At 30.0% G+C, this 22,772-nt stretch overlaps 1 protein-coding gene across 1 annotated transcript in view; it reads left to right on the top strand.

Moving 5' to 3' along the window:
• Nucleotides 1-14,667: 14,667 nt before the first annotated feature.
• The window catches only part of LOC117173285 (estradiol 17-beta-dehydrogenase 2), a 41,794-nt gene continuing 33,689 nt past the window's right edge, over nt 14,668-22,772 (top strand). The window contains exon 1 of the mRNA XM_033361768.1: nt 14,668-14,951. Within this exon, the coding sequence (XP_033217659.1) occupies nt 14,807-14,951 (145 nt within the window). The 5' untranslated portion in view covers nt 14,668-14,806. The remainder of the gene's footprint in view (nt 14,952-22,772) is intronic.

Below are 22,772 nucleotides of genomic sequence, written 5' to 3'. Positions count from 1 at the left end.
CTTACACGATGCTTAGAACTATGAAAATTTTTTATTGAAAAACTATGCGCTTTTCAGAAAATTTGTCAAGAATAAAAAGTTCTTGTAATCAGCCGAGGAATATGCCTGAATTTTTTTCTGATGATTTTTCCGAAAAGCGCATCGTTTATTGTAAAAAAATTCATGAATGTTTTCACAAAAATTTTGCCATTAAGACGCCATTTTGAAAATACTAAAACTAAAAATCGATCTTTGAACCATGGATTCTCAAAGTTTAGACATTGATTCCACCGGTTAGTGAGATTCCAGGTTAATTACAGACTCGAAAAGCTTTGGAAAATGGTTCACAAAAAAAAATAGGCACGAAAAATCATGTTTTTTTTGTTGTTTAAACTGCATTTTGGGATAATAAATACATTTTTTGAGGAATTTAATTGGCACCGTCGGAAAGAGGAGATCTTAAGCAATAAAAATATATGTGTCTCAATTTTTTCTAGTTTCGAATAGTCTTAGTTATTGGCCGTTGAAAAGCAGTGTACCGGTAGTGGCATTTTGGCCGTTTAAGGGTTAAATCCACGAGTGATTCCAGGACTCGGTCGGTGTGCAAAGAAATTGCACCACCGACAATGACCGACATGAGATAAATGAAAGTGGCCCTCAACCCTTAACATGTGTGCGTCACGTGGCCATCGTAGGTATATCGCACGCACTCAACCTGATATCGGCTTTAAAGTCTCACTCAGGGAGATTTAGAATTGAGATTGTTGGTATTTTACTGTTCGATCCCGAAGCAAGCAATTTTGTGACAGATACAATCTGACAGATAAATGAGTCAATTTCGTGTGTTTTTAACTGTCCAGTGTTTCATCTTAAAATCCGTTTGTAGATTTTGTATATTTGTGCTTTAATTATTATCCATAGCTGGTTCAATTTAATGACAGAGTAAGCAAATCTGCAAATACCTCAAGAAATTGTAGGTTATGTTTCTATGTTTACCTTTCAGCTCCACTCTCCTCATCATTGTTTTCAGGTTCTTTTTTTCAGAATTATCACACCAGGTGCGATAGAAAAATCGTTAGATTATCAACATGAACCCCTAAATATTTGACTTAAAACAAAAAAGTTAACCACATATTGTAAGTCACAAAAAATTAAACAAATGTACAACATCAAATCGGATAGTCACTGACGGGTAAACCCGGGAACTATAGCCCAGATTTTTGATCTTTTCTTGGGTAGCAAAATCAACTATATTGATGAACACTCGTCTATTTCGAACAGCTAGTTCGATTTTTTAGATTAAAAGTTCACATTTTAATCTGAAATTTTTTCTATTAAATTCCGCGATCAGAATTAATCTCTTTCGTTTAAAAATGCAGCTGTGTTGTTAAACATTATTCCAATTTCGACAGAAACTTGCATCGGTTGAATAAAAAACTCGATTTTGAATTTGAAAATTTTTACTATTAAATTTCACAATCAGAATTAATCTCTTTCGTTTAAAAATTCAACTATTTTGTTTCACATTATTCCATTTTCGACAGAAGCTTTCATCTTTGAAATGAAAAACTCGATTTTTAATTCGAGCGGAAAAATATACATCTATAAAGTATTTTCAGAGTGTCAGAAGCTCACAATTAATAATTATTACAAGTGATTAAAAAATCCAAATAATTTTGGATTTGATGAATAGTCCAGAATGGAAAAAGGATAGCTTAAAATAATTTATGATTCTTGAGTACGAGAAAGCTGTTAATACTTTTACTTGATTAAATAGCAATAGAAAACGGAAAAAATGTCGAAACTGTGGCGAAGATTCGAAATTTGAATGAAGGCAATTTTGTGCTTATAGGGTGTGAGACTAATCGACTTTTATGAGGATTAATCGTCTTAAAATGAAACTAATGACAGTGTCCAATTGCATATAGAATTGACAGTATGATGATAAGTGACATTGCTGTGATAGAACTGGCTCCACTTCTACAAAATAGGTTTTCGTAAGATATCTTGAATCGGATCTGATCTGGGAATCTACACAAGTTTATGTCTGAAAAGAAGAAAATTTAATGTTTTTTTGTAGGTAAATGAATCCTAATTCTGTTTAGGGGCCGAGCATACATTAAGTCATCCTTTTTGGTTGAAAATTTAATTGTTTTCTTAAAAATTCGTTTTTTGACTTAAAAATTCGTTTTTTGACTTAAAAATTCATTTTTTTGTTTAGAAAGTTCATCTTTCTTGTTTAAAATTGGAAATATCTGATTAAAACTTCATCTTTATGATTAAAAACTAATCTGTTTCGATTTTAAATTAACTTTTATGTTGAAAATTCACAATTTCGGGTTTGAAAATTTGTATTTTCGCCTCAAAAATACAGTAATTTTTTAGTTAAAGATTCGTAATTTCAGTTAAAAATTCATTCTATGTCTTAAAAATTCAACTATTTTGTCGATAAATCGTTATTTTCTAGGTTAGTTTTTTTTTTAATTCTAAATTTAACTATTTAACTTTTGTTCATAAATGTATATTTTTTAATTAAAGTTATAATTATTTGGTTAAAAATGCATGTATTTTGTTACAAATTTGACTTTTTGGTAGAAAATTAATCCTCTGGGCTGAAAATTTAACTTTTTAATTGAAAAATGCATGAGATTTTTGTTTATAGATGTATCTTTTTAAATTAAAATTTTAATTATTTTGGTAGAAAATCACGTTTTTTTTTTATAAAAATGCAACTATTTAGCGGAAAATTAGTTGTTTTTTTTTAACTGAGGATTCAAATATTTGATTGAAAAATTCAGTTTATTTGATAAGTTCAACTGTTTCTGATTTAAAATTAAATATTTTTAGGTTGAAATATTCATTATTAAATTATTTGTTAAAAATTAATTCATTTGGATTAAAACTTCAACTTATTGGTTGAAAAGTGAACTATTTTCTTAAAAATTACTTGTTATTACTATTTATTAATTTATATTTATTATTATTATATTATATTAATTAATAATTTGTTATTACTATTTGGTTGAAAATGCAACTGTTTTTGATTTAAAATTAAATATTTGGTTACAATTTGAACTACTTTCTTTAAAATTCATATATTTTTGTTTGTTGAAGATTCATAATTTTAGTTGAAAATACATCTTTTTGGTTGAAAACGATACTTCTCTGTGGAAATATTTTTTTGGTTAAAATTAATTTTTTAAACTGGAAATTTAACTATTTGGCAGAAAATTAAACTGTTAAAAGTTGAAAATTAATTTTTTTTTAGTTAAGGGTTCTAGGATTTTGTTGAAAATTTATATTCTGAGTTAAAACTCAATTTTTTAAATGAAAATTTAACTGTTTGGTTAAAAGCTATTCGAAATAGACGAGTGTTCATCAATATAGTTGATTTTGCTACCCCAAGAAAAGATGGCTTTTTAGGAAAATTTAGATAAAATCATCAACAAAATAAAAAAATTAATCTGGAAAATTCCGGGTTTTCCTCTAAACTCTAGGGTACTTCTTGGTGTTCAAAAAGTTGGGCTATAGTTCCCGGGTTTCCCCGTCAGTGACTACCCGACTTGATGTTGTACATTTGTTTAATTTTTTGTGACTTACAATATGTGGTTGACTTTTTTGTTTGAAGTCAAATATTTAGGGGTTCATGTTGATAATGTAACGATTTTTCTATCGCACCTGGTGTGGTAATTCTGAAAAAAAGAACCTGAAAACAATGATGAGGAGAGTGGAGCTGAAAGGTAAACATAGAAACATAACCTACAATTTCTTGAGGTATTTGCAGATTTGCTTACTCTGTCATTAAATTGAACCAGCTATGGATAATAATTAAAGCACAAATATACAAAAGCCGTCTTACATTCTAATGTTATTCCTATGGGAGCGTATGCGGGGTTGCATACATTTTGGTAAGCCCCAGCGTGTCCACCCTGTTTATATATATGTCAAATGACCATCACGGGTATACGGGCGAGTAGGGGGCGCCATGTTTTTATCAACTGATATTTCTAATGCATTGTGACTCTCTATTTCTCTCTGTTTAGAATATAAAATAAGGACTAGAGTTTAAATTTTGGGCTAATTGTAATCATTTGTAACTAATTTTCAATCTATTTTAATTATGTGAAAAAATGTTGTATAATTTTATAAAATTGAAATTTTGAGAATTTTTTTCAGAATATTTCAGCGGATTTGAAAGGATTTTTAAGGAGATAATTTAAAAGTATCCAATTTATCACTTTCAAAATTCAGCGCATTTTAAAAGATTTCAAATACAAAATAAGGACTATTTTCAAATTTTATGTTGTTTATAGTAATTTCTAACTAATTTTCAATCTATTTTAATAATGTAAAAGTAATTCATAGAATTTTACAAAATTGAACTCTTTAGAATATTTTTAGAAAATTTAAACGGATTTGAAAGAATGTTAAAGGAGATAATTTAAAAGTTTCTATTTCAGCATTTTTAGAATTTATGTTTTAATATGAAAAAATTGCAAATGATGTTTTATTTTAAGAAAATTAATTTTAAGATACTATTCAGAAAGTTTAAAAAAACGCAAAAATTTCTTAAATAAACAAAAACGATATTATTATTAATTTATAAACAATAGAGTACGTTTAATAGATATTTAAAGGTTTTGAGAAGATTAGAAAGTAATTTAAGACTTGACAAGATTTAAAAAATTTATGTTTTTGAAGATTTCAAACAATCAAAAAATTAGAAGCATTTTGAACATTTTAATTACTTCAAATGTTATAAAAAATTATTAGGATTTAGAAGAAAATTGAAAATAATTTTTTATTCTGAATAATTAATTTAAAGAGAATATTTCCATTTATCAAATTGAAGAAATTTTAGATAATTTTAAAAGAATTTTAAATAATTTTTTTAAATATTTGTAGATTTTTGATAATTCTTAAGATTTTCAGATTTAAAATTTTTTTAAAGATAATACAGCAATTTTCTTGAGACACCTGACAAAATTTAAAACAATTTTTTATTTAGAAAAAATAGTTTTAACAGAATGTTTAAAAAGATTTTAAAACAAACACAGGTTTCGATAAATAAATAACAATGGAAGAATTACTAATTTTCTAAGACTTAAAATAGAATTAATTTCTGTTTATATACAAAGTTTTTTATTAAACAAAAAATTATAATCATTTAATTTTTATTCATTTATCGAAACCTGTGTTTATTTTGAAATCTTTTTAAATACACTGTTACAAATATTTTTCCGAAATTGTATTAATGCTATTTTCAATAATTTCCTACGCAATTTTACTCAGATGTAAACGAAGACTCATTAGTCGATAATTATTAAGAAGATAATGATTTGTTCCTTGTTTAGGAATTGGTAGAGTTTTAGCTCTTTTCCACTCACTTGGCAAGTGACCTAAACACAGAATTCCATTTACAATCTTAATAATCATTACGACTGCTTTTTTAGTCAGCTGCACTCATAGAATTTGTTTCGTTACCAAAAAAGACGATTTTTTAACAAAGCACATGAACTTTTAGCTAAGAAAATTTTTATAAATCCGCCCGCTAGGCAGTTACAATCTCATAGCGCGCTGTGCGCGCGGTTCGCTTCGTTCGCAAGTTTGAGCGCGCCTAGGGCGCGCGACTGTCTCAAAACGTGGACATTTGACAAAAACTGTGGCGGGGGGGGGGGGGGGGGGGGGGGGGGGGGGGGGGCATTTTATACAAACCTAATACCTTCTCTGATAAGAATGTAAAAAATAAAATAGTTTTTAACCGATAATAAAAACTCTTCAATGAAATAGTTCAATTTTAAACTAAAAAATATAAATTTCAGAAAAATGTCTAGTTTTTTTAAATTAATAATTACATCATTTTTATTCATTCGTCTATTTTTTTGCTTTTTTAATCGCTCTAAATTTTATTTAAAAATTAATTTTGTTTTAAATAAAACTTTTGCAACTTTTCCAGGAATTTCAAGCAATTATTTTCATTATCTTCAAAGTTTGCAAAATTCTTGAATGGCATTAAAAATGTATGTTGTAACAATAAAAAATTACATTTTTTAAAAATGTTTTGAAAAGTTTAAAACTTTTAAAGCATACTGAAATCATTTCAAAACTTCATGGGTACCATATACGACGAAAAACCGGGTTGTGTACTCGAATTTGAAAACCCGACTAAACTCGGGAGGTGGTTTTCTGCAGTTTTCCTCTCATCGAACCAAATGTTTAGGCGAATGCGAGTACTTCGAGGAAACTCGTATGTAGCTGTATTGTAACTGAACCTTAGTAAAAAAATGACCCAATTCGTTAGAAAATAGCCAAATTTTAAACGCTTTATGAAACTTCTTTCAATAATTAATAATTCATAATTCTGTTAAATGTAACAAATAACCTAGAAACGAGGTATCACAAACACAATCTTAGCTAACTTCGTAAAGAAATTTGAATAATACCCAACTCTCAATATTTTGATGAAAATCGTTTGAATGATCAATAATTATTATAAATTTACAAAGTAACGTGGTAAATGATCATCGAAAGACATTGTTAGTTCATTCCGTAAAAAAACTATGCCTCTTCCTGGGAAAATAGCCAAGCTATAAATATGTTGATAAACATTTTTTAAATAATTAATAGTTGTAGATTTTCAAAGCATCACAGAAAAAAAATCATCGAAAAAATATTTTTAGTTAATTATGGTAAAAAGTGAAGCCTACTCGTAGAAAGAAAAGCAAACTCTTAATTTTCCAATTGAAATTCTTTCAATAATGAATAATTCTTGCAAATTTACAAACCAACATAGAAAAGAATCATCGAATGGACATTCCTAGTTGATTTCGAAAACAAATTAACTAGTAGGATAAACGTCAAACTCTTAATTTTTTAATCACAATTATTTAAATAACGAATAGTTCTCGTAAATTTGCAAAGCAATATAAAAAATAGTCACCGGATAGACATTCTTAGTCGACTCCGTAAACAAATTTACTTGTAGAAAAAAGTTCAAAAACTCTTAATCTTGTTATTAAAATTCTTTAAATGTATAATAGTCCTTTTAAATTTACAAAGCAACCTAGGAAAGAGTCATCGGATAGACATTCTTAGATGACTTCGAAAACAATTTGATTCATTAGATAAAAGCCAAACTTTTAATTTTTAAATTAAAATTGTTTAAATAATTAATAATTCTTTTAAATTTGCAAAGCAACATAGAAAAGAGTGATTTGACTCCGTAAACAAATTGGCTCGTAGAAAAAGGGCAAACTGCTAATTTTTAAATTAAAATTGTTTAAATAATTATCAGTTCTTCTGTAAAGCAACATAGAAAAGGGTTAGCTGACTCCGTGAACAAATTCTCTCGTAAAAAAAGTTAAACTCTTAATTTTTAATTAAAAATTGTTTAAATAGTTAATAGATCTTGTAAATTTACAAACCAACACAACGCATTAAACTTATTCTTTAAAGAAGAGCCATTTATGAAAATTATTTTAATAATTACACTGTTTAAAGTTTAAATAAATGTTATAAGCCATAAATGAGCTCCATCTGAATTCGGCACGATCGCTGCAACATAATCGCTAGGAATGTTTACATCCAATAATCTAAACAGATACCTCGAACGCGAGCTCGAACGTGCCTGTTTTACTTTTGTATCACTCTATGGGAAGCTGAGACCACCTTTCAACTATAGGAATAGTTCAACTTTGAACAAACAAGATGAAATTGCAATCAAAGATTGCAATTTTTCTTGAAAATAACATTATTTTACATTTAGTTTCTATTGGTTTTCGTTTTTCTAATTTTGATTTGTGATTCTTTATCGAATCAATTAACGCAACTGTACTGCCGATTCACATCTGTGTTTGCGACACACACCTGAGTAGTGCGCCACCACGTCCGTGTATTTCAAAACAAAGTTGAGTTCTGTAATTTTAAGCGACCTAGAACTTTGGTTCTCACAGCGCACATGTAGTTTCTCTTCAATTTGTTCGTAATAATCATTTTGAACTTCTACGGAACCGACTTTTTAATACTTATTATCAGTTCTGTGATTATGACAGAGCAGTTCGAAATGATTTACAGAATAGTTATTGTTAATTCACCGAATTTTTCTCATATCCGCCCCAACCTAACTAGTTTAGTAATTCCTCAAGTACAAATTATTTCCGTGCGGGGCCTAACCTCTTTATCATGGTTTCGCATCGCCGCATTGATAGATAATTATAAGAACCTCTGAGTCACGTGACATCCACGTGACACCAATTTGATAAATTGTTTTATCGCCTTTATGTATTGAAAAATTATTTGAGCCAAAATCGCGAAAAAAACCTATAGCCGGTGACATAAAACATTGAACAAAAATTCTTAAGTGGATTGTATAAAAAAAAAACATCTCGAAAGCATCAAATATGTTTAAAACTTAGATAAATGTTGTTTACACTATACATTTGTTGCAAACAAATTGTTGTAATTCAATTTTGTTGAAAAGTAATATTTCTCGATTTTACCATGGTTAAATAAATGTTTAAACACTCGTAAGCAATAAATAAATCCGTGCAAAATGTTCCGTAGGGTTTCCTGAACAAAGTCCATTTGCAAAAAGTTACAATTATTCTTTAAAAATAGCCAGTATTCCCACCCGACCGCTAGCCGCTGCCTTGAAAAATTGAAAAAAAAATTTAAGTGGATTTTATAAACAACAAAAACACCTAGAAAGCATCAAATATGCTTATAACTTAGATCAATGTTGTTTACGCTATACATTTGTTGTAAACGATTCGCTGTAATAAATTTTGTTAAAAAGTAGTATTTTTCGATTTTACCATGGTTAAATAAATGTTTGAACACTCGTAAGCAATAAATAAATTCGTGCAAAATGTTCCGTTAACAAAATCCATTTGCAAAATGTTACACTTATTTATTAACAATAGCCAGCATCATCACCCGACCGCTAGCCGGTGACATGAAACATTGAACAAAAATTCTTAAGTGGATTTTATAAACAACAAACACATATAGAAAGCATCAAATCTTTTTAAAACTTAGATAAATGTTGTTTACGCTATACATTTTTTGTAAACAAATTGTTGTATTTCAATTTTGTTAAAAAGTAGTATTTTTCGATTTAACCATGCTTAAATAAATGTTTAAACACTCATAAGCAATAAATAAATCCATGCAAAATGTTCCGCATGGTTTCCTTAACAAAATCCTTTTGCAAAATGTTATAATTATTTATTAATAATAGCCAGCATCCCTACCCGACCACTAACAGACAATAGCCGCTGCCTTGAAAAATGTAACAAAAATTCTTAAGTGGATTTTATGAACAACAAACATCTTAAAAGCATCAAATATGTTTAAAACTTATGTTAGATAAATGATGTTTACGCTATACATTTGTTGTAAACGATTCGCTGTAATCAATTTTGTTGAAAAGTAGTATTTTCCGATTTTACCATAGTTAAATAAATGTTTGAACACTCGTAAGCAATAAATAAATCCGTGCAAAATGTTCCGTTAACAAAATCCATTGGCAAAATGTTACACTTATTTATTAACAATAGCCAGCATCCCCACCCGACCGCTGGCCGCTGCTTTGAAAAATTGAACAAAAATTCTTAAGTGAATTTTATAAACAACAAACACATCTAGAAAGCATCAAATATGTTTAAAACTTAGATAAGTGTCGTTTACGCTATATATTTGTTTTAAACAAATTGTTGTAATTCAGTTTTGTTCAAAAGTAGTACTTTTCGATTTTACCATGGTTAAATAAATGTTTGAACACTTCTAAGCAATAAATAAATCCGTGCTAAATGTTCCATAGGGTTTCCTGAACAAGATCCAGTTGCAAAATGTTACAATTATTTATTAACAATAGCCAGCATCCCCACCCGACCGCTAGTAGACAATAGCCGCTGCCTTGAAAAATTGAACAAAAATTCGTAAGTGGATTTTATAAACAACAAAACCATTTATGCAGATCTTTTTAAAATACGCAATTTTTGTCTAGCCATTGTTTCACCTATTTTGCACAGTTTAACCACAAAATTTAATTTTTGATTTTCCATTATTTTTTTATGCCGTCAAAATTTGAATTTTCAATTTTTTAACAAAATTTACTTCCAAAATGGCTGGCTAACGAACTTGACCTTCATTTTAAGATAATGAAAAAATCTACCAAAGACATCCAATCAGGCGATTCTTTCGAAAGTTCTCGTGCTAACAAAAAAAAACATTCACGGACGGACAGACCCATTTGTAAAAACCTGTTTTTCAGTTTAAAGGGGTCTCAAAACGTGGAAGTTTGACAAAAACTGAGGGGGTCAAATTTTACACCAATCTAATACCTTCTCTTGATGAGAAGGTAAAAAAGCTTCTAAAGGCGGTCATTTTGACGATTTTTTAATTTTTATGCAATAGGGGTGGTTTATTTGATATTTTTTTAAAGTCATTATTTTTAAGTCGATTTATTCAAAATAAGGTTCTTACCTGAAATTTTCTAAACAGAAGACCTCACGAAATCAGAGTCTTTGTGCGACTAGAATGAGATGCGCAAACTGAAATTCGCCGGTGTGCGCGCGCAGTCCTTAAAAGTACTTCATTAAAGAAATTTAATTCTTTTAATTTAGCAGAATTTGCTAATTCGAATCGTAATGTATCCTGTATATTACATTTTTTCAGGTAATCCTAGTAAAGGACACATCATTGTACTAAAAAAGAACACTTTACCGATTTTAGGGTTGTGGTATTTCATATTTCACAAGTGACCTAGTGGAACTCCTATGCGCACGTAAGCGACGACCAATCACTCATTGAACATGATTAGAGATCCTTATTGAAGATTTGGGACGCGGGGTACTCAAATTCTGACTAGTGCCGCTGTACCGAAACCCACTTTTCTAAAAATGGCGCGATTTTCAAAAATGAATTGTTCATTCCACAGCAGATATAATAGAAAAAAAAGACAATATTAGTAAAGTAAATATTTAAAATGAACGGAATATTATTGCAAACCATTCAGAGGCATATATTTTAAACAAATTTGCATAAATAAAATTGGCTTGATAAATAAGTCTTGTAGGTAGTAGCAAAGCTTTGGTTCGATTAGTTTATAAATCCAAATAAAATAAATTATAGATAAAAATAAACATTTGAATGATGAAATTATATAAATTTATATTCTTGAAATATTTGAAAAATGAGTTTTAAGAAACATTCATAACTTTTTTTAAGAAACATAAATGCATTTTCTAGATCTCCGTGTAATTTACAAATTTATGATAAAAAAGTTTTTCTACTTTTAGAAAAGTTTCGGGCTTACTCTAGAGTATGTTTTTAATTTCGTTAACATTTTCACAATAAAACTTAGAGTAATCTTATAGTCGAAATATTTCTAAGTTGAACTTTAAAAAATATATCTTAAAAATGAAGTCTCAATCAGTTTTTTAAAAAATATTTCAGAGCATTTAAGCCTTTAAATCTTGTGAGAGAAAAATATAGAAATACTTTGAATTTAGGTTGATTTCGATTATTGATAATCTTATACAAGACTCTTCAAACGTGTCCTAGGGACATCCTTACGACATTCTGCCCTGGATATCCTTTCAAGACATCCTTAAGACGACGAAATGCCTGGCATAGGACCTATTAAAGACATCCTTAGGCTGTACTGATAACATCTTTAAGATATCCTATTTGGGACTATATTAGAACGTCTTTATTACGAACTCAAGACGTCTTTTTGTAAAAGCCCTGAGGACGTCCGCAAAAAGACGTCTTTAGGATGACTTTAAGCCAAGTGTGCCCACTGGGAAACCGATTTAATGTAACCTTGCTTGAAATGGTCATTGTATTACATGGCAGATTTGAAGCTACTTGAGAAAGTGACCGATTCACATAGTCGCAAACCGATGCAGTTTTAACTTTCTGAATCTGCAAATGACAGATACGTATTTTACAGAGTCGTCTTTTGAATGGATTCTTTTTTCCTAGGTTCTTGCAAAAAAACTCATGATAGACGACAAAAGGGGAGACTAACATAAAATGACTATGTAAATATTCTATTTGTCACCTTATCTTACTAGTCTTCTTATATTGCGTTCAACAAAAATATTGTTTATTTTAACTACTAACAGTTGTATACTTGTACAGACCCCTGCTACTCCAACTGTTGACGCAAGCCATTTAAAACATCTCTCCTTACCGTGTGCTTTTCGCTGATATTATAATACGCGCCCAATAAATTACATTCTGAAGATAATAGCGCCTGGGACAAAATATGCTTTGGAGAATCGATGCAAGGACACAACTTCAGCCTACCGTCTTTTGAGTAACGGATTAAAAATACTGTATACAAAAATTAAACTGTACTAAAAATGCCATATTCCAAATTTAGGATTAGGAAGGGCGATCCGGATTTAATAAAACTATTTTTAGTACAATATTTGGAATCTGCACCTTAAAATATGTTTTTAAAAAATGAGTTTCAAATAAATCTGAAATCGCATTAATTTTAAAAATCCTGCTTCCAATTTCGGACACGTCATTTTAAACTACGAATTTTTACGCAATATTTCTATCTACAAATGATTTTTCGGGTTTTTGTTTTTAGTTAAAAGCTTCAACTATTGTATCAATATTCAAAATGGCGGATTCAAGCTGGTGACCAGGGGTTGTTAAAAATTATTTTTAAATACAATATTTTGGATCTTTGACTCAAAAATCGCTTTAAAAATGAGTATTAATGGCATGCTCTTCGGTGACCACGTGTCCAAACTAGTCCCTGGTTATGAGAATTTTTTTGGTATTCACTGTGTCCACACGGATTGAGATGTCGTGTTTAAAATTTGACATATTATATAAAAAGCACTAAAGAACATTTGTATACATCAATATGTTTATAATGGTAAAGAAAGTTTATTTACATATTGATAAAATAGGATATTCCCATTCGAGTTTCAGCACTTTGCAGATAATTTTTAGTTTGATGGATTTCAGATTTTTTTATTAGCGCATATTGAGCACTGACACAAATTCAGGACTAAATCGTCTAAACATTTACAAAAATTAATATAAGCAATAAAATTTGCACATTCGTTGAAAATCAACAAATAAGTATCTACACACATTTACCCAGTGGGCACAAAACTATAAAAATCCCAAGAACGTCCTTGAGACATTCCTAGGACGTCCTATGTCAGGCCAAGCAACGTTTCTAAGACGTCCAATGTCCTAAAGATGACCAAAAGACGTCTTGAAGACATGGACGTTCTCGGAACATCTTTTTTACTCACATTATACGTTTTAAGATCACCCCTAGGATGACTAAAAGACATGTTATGTAAGATGTCTTAGCGATGTCGCAAAGACGCCTCTAGGCCATCCTTAATTTTTTTGCCCACTGGGTAACCTATCATTATTTTTGGAGTATTTTTGCGGTTTCTAGCGGAGAAAAAAAGAAACTTTGAACGTCGATAAAGTCGAGATCACGTGACTAAGTTCGTTCATGAAATTTTTGTGTAGAATGATTTTCATTTCTTTGGTCCTCACTACGTCCACACGGATTGAGATATCGTGTTCAGAATTCAGAAAGTTATACAGAAAGCACTAAGGAACGTTTGTATATATCAAAATGTTTATAATTACGAAGAAAGTTTTCTAGTAAAATACTGTAGGAATAGGAAATAAACTTTTAACGTCGATAAAGTAGATCTTGGATGTATCATCATGCCGGACTAGGGTGCGAATATTTTCATGTGAAATACTGGTTGTCCTACTATGAAACTTATAGAACTTAGAAAACACATTTAGATCTTCATGTGATCAAAAAATAAAAAAAATGAAAATGAGGTATTGTTATAAACGCGATTTTTATTTTTCAGGTGTACAAAAAAAGAGGAAATAAGTTTTTTTTTTACGAAATTTTTCGCATCTGAAAGTACATGTTATTGCAAAAAATTCAGAACGAAAAAAGTTAAATCGGTTAATTAGAACCCAATGCAAAAAAAGTATGAAAAAATTCAGAATCACGTATCTCGGCCATTTTTAAAATTTTACAAACAATATTTTTCTGGGGTTTCTCTTTACTAACAGAGGACTGAATACATTTATAGTGCAATCATTTTTCTGCACTAGTGTACTCCAAGAGCACTCCGTTCGCTCCTTTTAATTTCTTCTTTCTCACTCCGACCTGCTTCGGTGCAGATTGGAGTGCACCAGTGCAGGATAACCGAATACGCTATTAGTAACAGCTAATTCCCATTCTAGCATGAAAATTATAGTGATCACTGGACATGAACTCTAACCTCGGATGCTTTGACAATAAGAACGGTTGAATTAAGTAATTTTAAAAACATTTTTGAAAACACTTGTCGAAATGAATTAGTAAAGAAATAATAGTTTTCGAATTTTTATTGTGCAATTATAGGGGGTTGGAAATGAAGATGACATTTTTTATTACAAAAAAAACAATGAAAAATTATTAGTGAAATCGATTAAAAGTACGCAGATTGAAATGTAAGAAATATAAGAATTTCTAATTAATGTTGAAAAATTTTATATACTGTGAAGGCCTGCCCTTGATTCGAGATCGTTCGAGGTTTGTCTCTGTAAGTCAAATGCAGCGCCACTACTCTGGCAAAGGAGGAGGGTCAAATAACGTCGCATGAATCTTAGATTTTCGTCATCAGTTTTCATCTACCTAAGGTAGGATTCAGGAGTGCGCTCGTTTGCAACCGGTTTTGTAGTCTTCTGTATTACGGTCTGATCAGAAGCATCCTCTCCTAGAATGTAAAAAATACATTTTTGTGTACGATAGCTTCTTCAATATAAAATGGAACTTACCCATAAAATAAATTATTCATTCAAAAGACATTTTAGAGCTTTAATGTTGGGATTATTTATCGCATTTGGAATCATTGACCTTTTCAATAGAGGATACAACCGTTTAGCTACGACATTATTCTGCTTTGCTTTTGGTAAATATATAATTGCACATTTAAAAACGCTTGATAATAAGATTAATAAGAGTCTAATCACCAGGGATAATTATATGTATACGTGATAAATTTAAATTAAAAAGTATGAAAGTATCCGGATTATTAATCCTAGGGTGTTTTTACGAAATCTGCATGCAGATTGGAGACCGCTAATTGCCGGTAAAATAAGAATGTGGCTCTTGAATACTTTCCAATATTTTAAATATTATTTTTGGACTTGATTTATATTTATTTACACATAATTATATAGATTATGTACAACTGTAAACACGATCGCTAACTACACATTGCAAATATTTAACACAATTAAAAATTGGAATCACCACGCGGGATTTTAATCTACGTTCAGTTTAAGATATTTGAAAATTCTGGACAAAAATACTGTTTTGGGCTTTGTATTTCATTGAAGAAATGACTCAATACGCTAAAAAGTTGTGAAGAATTTGGCTGTCTATATTGGCCCATGTAGTTGCCGTGTACTCTAGTTCAATTGAGTAAATTATATTGGCAGAAAATAGCATTTTACGGTCAAAAATCCACAAAAAGCCAAAGGTGCCAACATATTTTTGTCTGATTTTATGTTACTATATTCAAGCCCAAAGTATCAACCAATATATAAAAACTAGAAAATCGAAAGGATTTTGCTTTTACACGGAGAAAATTCTGGTTGTGAAGTTTGATATATTTATTTGTACAATAGGATAAGCCAGGATATAGCGTCACTGTTGCCAAAATTGCTATTGTGAATATTAAACTGTGAAGTTACTAAGTTTATTGGAAGATAATAATAAATGATTAAATAATTGTATTCATACTAAAAGAAAATTTAAATACTATTTATCGTCGTGGTTGTTGTCGTTGTCGTTCGCATACCGGATAAATTTCGAAAGACTAATATGATTGGATTGTGTTTTGGCACACAGTTTAAGAGACCAGAAACAAATATCGAATTCGTTAATTAGCCGTTTTTAATAAAAATTCAAAAAGTTAAAGCATTTTAAAAACTGCTGAGACCACTTTTTTCAAAATCTGAAAATTCTCTCTCGAGCTATTTGTATTCGACAAAAATACGAACAAATTATTCCCATGACTTTTTTTGATAAAATAAAAATGATCAAAGTTATAGTATTTTCAAGTGGCAGTATAGTATAGTATAGAATAGTATAGTAGTGGTATATAATTTTGTGATCAAACAAAGCAAGATACAAAAAGCGATAAATACACAAAAATTGTCCACCTAAAAAAGATCTAAAAATTTTCCATGTGTGACTTTTTTTATAGCCCAGGTGGAAAAGTTATATATAATTTATATATAGTGTGGAATGACAATGATATTTTTTCATTTTTTTTTTTTGAAATTTTCTATGTAAAACAAATGAAAAATATCAGTGTTTTGTCCACTATATAAATTATATATAACTTTTTCACCTGGGAGAATAAGTAGTTTTTGTTTTATTCGTGAAAAACAACATTAAAAAAATGTTTGTACAAACGATACAAGCTACGAGAATAATCGAAAAAGATAAGATGAAAAATAAAATAATTATTAAAACAAGGCAATAAGAATAAGTATGTTTCAATTTTCATGTATATCACGAATTGTAAGGATATAAATTTATTTAAATTATGCATGTTTCAGCTTAAATAATAATAAAATTAATTTCTAAATAAGAAACAAGTATTAAAGAACACATGATAAATACAATAATATGTACTTTATTTTGCAATATATGAATAAGCAATCCCAGGTACAGGTACATAAAAAATTTATTATATTTGACATAAAAGTGTTGATGATAATGTAGAAAAGTTGACATTTTGGACAAAATCGAGTACGAAGCACGAGATACGTGATGAGAATGTATTTGCTAAAGCTTAAAGGGTGTTAACAATATAGAGTTCACAATCACAAAATTACAGTGGTCAATCCGTTGACCTTTAAATTTAAACAGTTTGTGCACGAATGTGGGGGAAATGCAAAGACCGAATGCCAAGTGCGAGAACCAACAGTCGCGCGCCCTAGGTGCACTCAAACTCGTGAGGAAAGGTGTTTTAACAAAAGAGAACTCACAATCACAACATTACTGTGGTGGATGTTTTGAGTTTTAATTTAAAAAGGCCTGTGGAAGAATGTTGGGAAAATACAAAAAACTAGCGCGTAGCGCGAGGTAAAGACAAAATAGAGCGCGAAGCGCGAGATAAATGCATCATCGAGTGCGAAGCGCGAGAAGCAACAGTCGCGCGCATGTTTCGCGCTTAAACTTGCGAGCGAAGTGAGCCGCGTGCGCAATGCGCCAGGACAATGTGGCTGCGCAGCGGGCAGGATACTGTATTTATACATTTTTCGTCTTAAATTTGTATAATTTTGAATCAATTCGTTTATTTTCTCTGATTTTAATTCATGCAACATATTCAAATAATATACACACAGACGTGCACGAACACATAGCTACATGTTAGTTATCCATTTCCTTGTAGTTGCGTTAGTGTCGCTATAAGTGGTCAAATGCACCCATGAGAATCGACACAGCCTGATACAGCTATATAAGCCTGGATACTTGAGTCTGGGATACTCTGTATATACACGGAGAAAAATGGATGTTCAAACGTACCATCTAGATGTTCGGGATTAACATATTTTATGTTTAACTATAGGACAACAATCTAGATGTTCAAAGTTAGCATCTGTAGATATTAAAAAGTGAGATGTTACTCACAAACATCTAAAGTGTTCAACTGAAATATCCGAGATATTACATGTATGGTTATGTCAAACAACGTCTGTAAATATTTGAAGAGTTTACTTATTTCTGTTCATTTAAGAAATGAATTTTAATAACTTATTGGTGAATTAAAAATTATACTTTATTGTTCGTGCATGAACGAAAAACAGATAAAGGGAATGAAATGTCGATCAGATGATACATTCAGTCAATTTGAGGTTAGGTTTAATATTTTTAATTCAAAATAAAAAATGGGTAAGTAAGTGGAGAGCGAATGGTCTGCAATCTGCATTCTTTCGAAATGTTCAAAAATTGTAATATTCCATAACCCTGATGGAAATTTAAGTCGGGGGGTTGGCCATTCTACGGCCGGAGCGCCCGACTTTAAGCCGGAATCCGACCAGCATCGTCACGCTCCGCTGGCCAGCGTCTGAACATGGAGCATGGCCGGGAGCTGGCCGGGGAGCCCGACCGTAGCTCAGATAAGATCAATTGGTGCTTTACTTGATTTAAATGATTCGGGTTCCAATTGTTTGAAAAGCACCACTCACTAAATTATGGAATATTTGATTCTGTTTTACTGCAGAATTGGAGCATATTAATATATGAAATTCCACACGACCAGCACATAGACAACATTAATTATTTTCACGTAGTCGTTGAGAGACAAAAAAGGTATTTAAAAAATAAATATTAAATGATTGCGAGTATTTTGACTTTAAATATTAATAGTCCTGTTTAGAGTAAATACATATATTACATTTTTAAACATTATATTGCAAGTACAATTTCTAACGCTACGGGGTATCGAACGTACATATCTATACCTAAATCTAACGCCTAGCAGTCGGAAGTACTAACCACTGCGCTAAACTGACAAGTTGAAACTCGTTGAAAAAGCCATCGTAATAAGCTACAGTTCAGAAAAGTTAAAGTACCAAATTTTAAGTTCTCTTTTTCGAATTATTTATTGCTATGCGGCGTTATGTAAATATAAAATAAACGAACTTTTAGCAGGAATATCAATAAAATATATTTAAAATAAATAATTTAAATCCATTACAATTTTTTTTCGCGTGATATTTTGTTTTTTTCCCGTTGCAGAACATTTTTTAATCGATATTACAATTTTTTGAACAACGGAACTCAGAAATTTAATCCTGGAACATCCATGCGGGTATCCGCATCCATTTCGTAATGAAATCAGAAAAAGTAATTAAGTTATAAACAAAGTTTAACAATTTTATTATTGTCAATCAGCGCCGGGCCAGCTACCGTCTGAGCATTCGATCATAAGATTTGTCCGATCAAAGCCCAGTCAGCCCCCGACTGGGGTTTTGACATACATTTTGGCTAGCCAGTCTCCGACCAGCGCACGGCTAGGCTCTTAAAAAACAAACATAGCCCGGTCAGTGCCCGGCCAGGAACTTTGTTGTACCAGGGCTAACGCGGGCTATTTCCACACGGGAATTGTAATATCGAAAATATATAGCCTTCAAATATAGCGGTAAAATTGCAATGAGTGATGCGCATGCGCTCGGACGATTTTAACATCTGAATGTGTTTCAGTTTAATATAAAAAAATGTTTACGCCTAACATCTCAAAAATATAGTAGATATTTGGCATGGATATGTGCATGTTAGGAGGGACAATCTTACCCTTTGAAAATTTACATTTGAACATCCATTTTTCTCCGTACAGTGGCCACCCATCTCACGGCCGTAAGACGTGGCTATATGTGTGATTTACCCCGGTTCTACTGGGAGCTAGTGACATTTTCATATGTGACGTGCGCCGAAGAAAGGGGGCTTACTCTAAAAAAATCGAAACCAAGGTTTTCACACATTTCGATAGTTTTTAAGCTGCTCTTTTTAATTAAACCATCGGGAAAAAAATCCGAGCGTTATTATAGCTAATAATTGAGTTGTTAGGTACCCGAGTAATAGCGCTTCGGCTCGAGAGCTCGAGATTCCGTGAAACATCTCCCACCTCTCACCACACCATCTATGCGTCTATACCAGTGATCCCAGATCTGAAACGAGACGTGGTCCAATACTATCAAACTTGAAAACTCGAAGGTGCACGATTGTCGGTCGGAACACTCGGGCGGTTCTATTTATATCTCTATCTGCTTTGAAATAAAATGAAGAGATTGAGATTTTAATATTTCCAGATTTCGATACTGACGATTCTCATGATTTGAATACTTCGCGCGCCTCTTTATATGCGTGTATTTTGAGGTTACGTTACTTCAAGTATAAAATATAAATTATATAAATATTAATACTATTATATATATGTACATATATTATTGATGATAATATTATAATTATGTTATATTATAATAGTCTTATTTATACCTTGATCCGCATTTGAAAGAAAATAAAGAAATTGGCGATTTTGGAATTTATGTGTGTTGGATAAAAACTCAATTATTTGATTGAAAAATTAATTATTTTGTTGAAAATGTAACTATTTTGTAAAAAAAAGTCCTGTCTTATATTAAAAGTTCAACTACTTTGTTTAAATTTTTATTTTTTTTATTTGAAGGTTCATCTTTTTCGTTGAAAATACATTTTTGAAACTTACAATTAATCTAGACTATTTTTTGTTTAAAAATCATGTATTTTGTTAAAAATTCTTCTTTCTTTCTAGAAATTATATTGTTTTATGCAAAATTTATACTTTTTGATTAAAAATTACATTTTTCGGTTGAATTATCAATTGTAAATATTTTTTGGTTGCAAAGTCGTTTTATTGTAAATGCAACTATATTGTTAAAAATTAAAATCATAATTTCTGGGTGGAAAATTCGATTATTCACTTAACGTTGAACTACTCAGTAAAAAAATTAATTTTTTTCTTATCAAGGATTCAAAATTATATTTGAAAATTCAACTATTTGCCTTTAAATTTCAATAAAAATTCAGCTGTTTTGTAGATAATACTCTTTTTGACTTTAAAATTAAATAATTTCGTTGAAAGTACATGTATTTCGTTGAAAATTGACCTTGTTTGATAATTATCAGCAATATTTGACCGTTCATTTAAAACAATCCATTACAAACACTGTTAAAAACCATACAAATTTGAACAGAATGGTTCGAAATAGAAAGCCTTGAATTGTTAATTTTGTAATAAGCTAAATTTTAAGTTTAAACGCTACAATTTTAATTTAAAAGATTCAAAATTAATTTAAAATTTGAAATTATTTCAAATAATTTGAAACACGATGTAGATTTTATACGATTTAAAAAATTTAAGGTTTTTGAGAATTGTAAAATATAAAAAAGAATAACAAAAATTGTTGTGATTGCTAACAAAATTGAAAATGATTTTTTATTTTGAAAAATTAATTTTAAGTGAGTATTTGAAAAGATTTTAGACAGTTAAAAAAAAGAATCAAGACGATTTTAAGGCAATTTTTTTATTTTGCAGTTTTTTCAATTTTAGGAATAACTCTAATTAACAAAATATATCAATTTTCAATCCAAAAGTTTACTTTTTAACAAAATAAATCTATTAATTCTTTAATTTTGAACGGATTCAGAATCATCTTGTAAAATCAATTATTTTTCAATTTTTAATACCTTAAATTAAATTTAAAACATTTTATTTTTAAATTCTTTCAATTAAAAAAAATTATAATCGAAAACAAATAAATTAATTTTCTATTAAATAATTGGTGTTTTAACTAATACAATGCACAGGATAAAGTTTCAACCAAAAATGGAATAGTTCAATTTCCAAATAAAAACTGTGATAAAAATTGAATAGAACAAGAAAAAAAAACCTATTTTTCAAGAAAATTGTTAAATTTTCAAGGGAAAATGTGAATTTTTGACCAAGAAGATTATTGTTCTATCAAAAAAAACGATTTTCCAACTTAAACAGTATATACGATTAATTTTTAATTAATCCTATAATAGTTACATTTTCAGATAAAGATACAATGCACAGGATTAAGTTTCAACCAAAAATGATATAGTTTAATTTCCAGATAAAAACTGTGACAAAAATTGAATTGACAAGAAAAAAAACCCTATTTTTCAACAAAATTGTTCAATTTTCAAAGGAAAAGGTGAATTTTTGACCAAGAAGATTGATGTTCTATCAAAAAAACGTTTTTCCAACTTAAACAATATATACGATTAATTTTTAATTAATCCTATAATAGTTACATTTTCAGATAAAGATAAATAACTGTTAACAGAAAAAATTAATTTTCAACATAGTTGTTAAATTATCAACCAATCAGATGAATTTTCGACTAAGAAAATTAATGATCTATAAAAAAGACAAATTTTAAATAAAATACATGAACTTTCAACGAAATTATTTAATTTTAAATTCAAAAAGAGTATCATCTACAAAAAAGCTGAATTTTTAACCCAATTTAAAGGCAAATAGTTGAATTTTCAACTATAATTATGAATTCTTAATAAGAACAAATTACATTTTTTACTAAGTAGTTCAACTTTAAGTGAATAATCGAATTTTCCACCCAAAAATTATGATTTTAATTTTTAACAATACACTTGCACTTAAAACAAAACGACTTTGCAAGCAAAAAATATTGACAGTTGATAATTCAACCGAAAAATGTAATTTTTAATCAAAAAGTATAAATTCTCCATAAAACAATTTAATATCTACAAAGAAAGATGAATTTTTAACAAAATACCTGATTTTTTAACAAAGTAGTTGAACTTTTGATATAAAAGAGGACTTTTCGACCGGCAATCGTGCACCTCCGAGTTTTCAAATTCAGAAGAGGAGAAATGGGTTGCGCGCTCAACCCAGTGATTTACATCGTTTCCTACTATATTCACACGGACATAGACCTTTGATAGTATTGGACCACGTCTCGTTTCAGATCTGATACAGTGATCCCAGATCTGAAACGAGATGTGGTCCAATACTATGACAGGGCTATGTCCATGTGAATATAGTAGGAGACGCTGTAAATGACTAAGTTGCGCGCGCAACCCATTTCTCCTCTTCTGAATTTGAAAAGTCGAAGATGCACGATTGCCGGTCGGAGCACTTCGTCGATTCTATTTATATATCTATCTG

Source organism: Belonocnema kinseyi, chromosome 5 (assembly GCF_010883055.1).
Source record: "Belonocnema kinseyi isolate 2016_QV_RU_SX_M_011 chromosome 5, B_treatae_v1, whole genome shotgun sequence".
NCBI classification, from domain to species: Eukaryota; Metazoa; Arthropoda; class Insecta; order Hymenoptera; family Cynipidae; genus Belonocnema; species Belonocnema kinseyi.
Note: the sequence above shows the minus strand (reverse complement) of the source record. Positions and strands in the feature narration are given on the sequence as shown.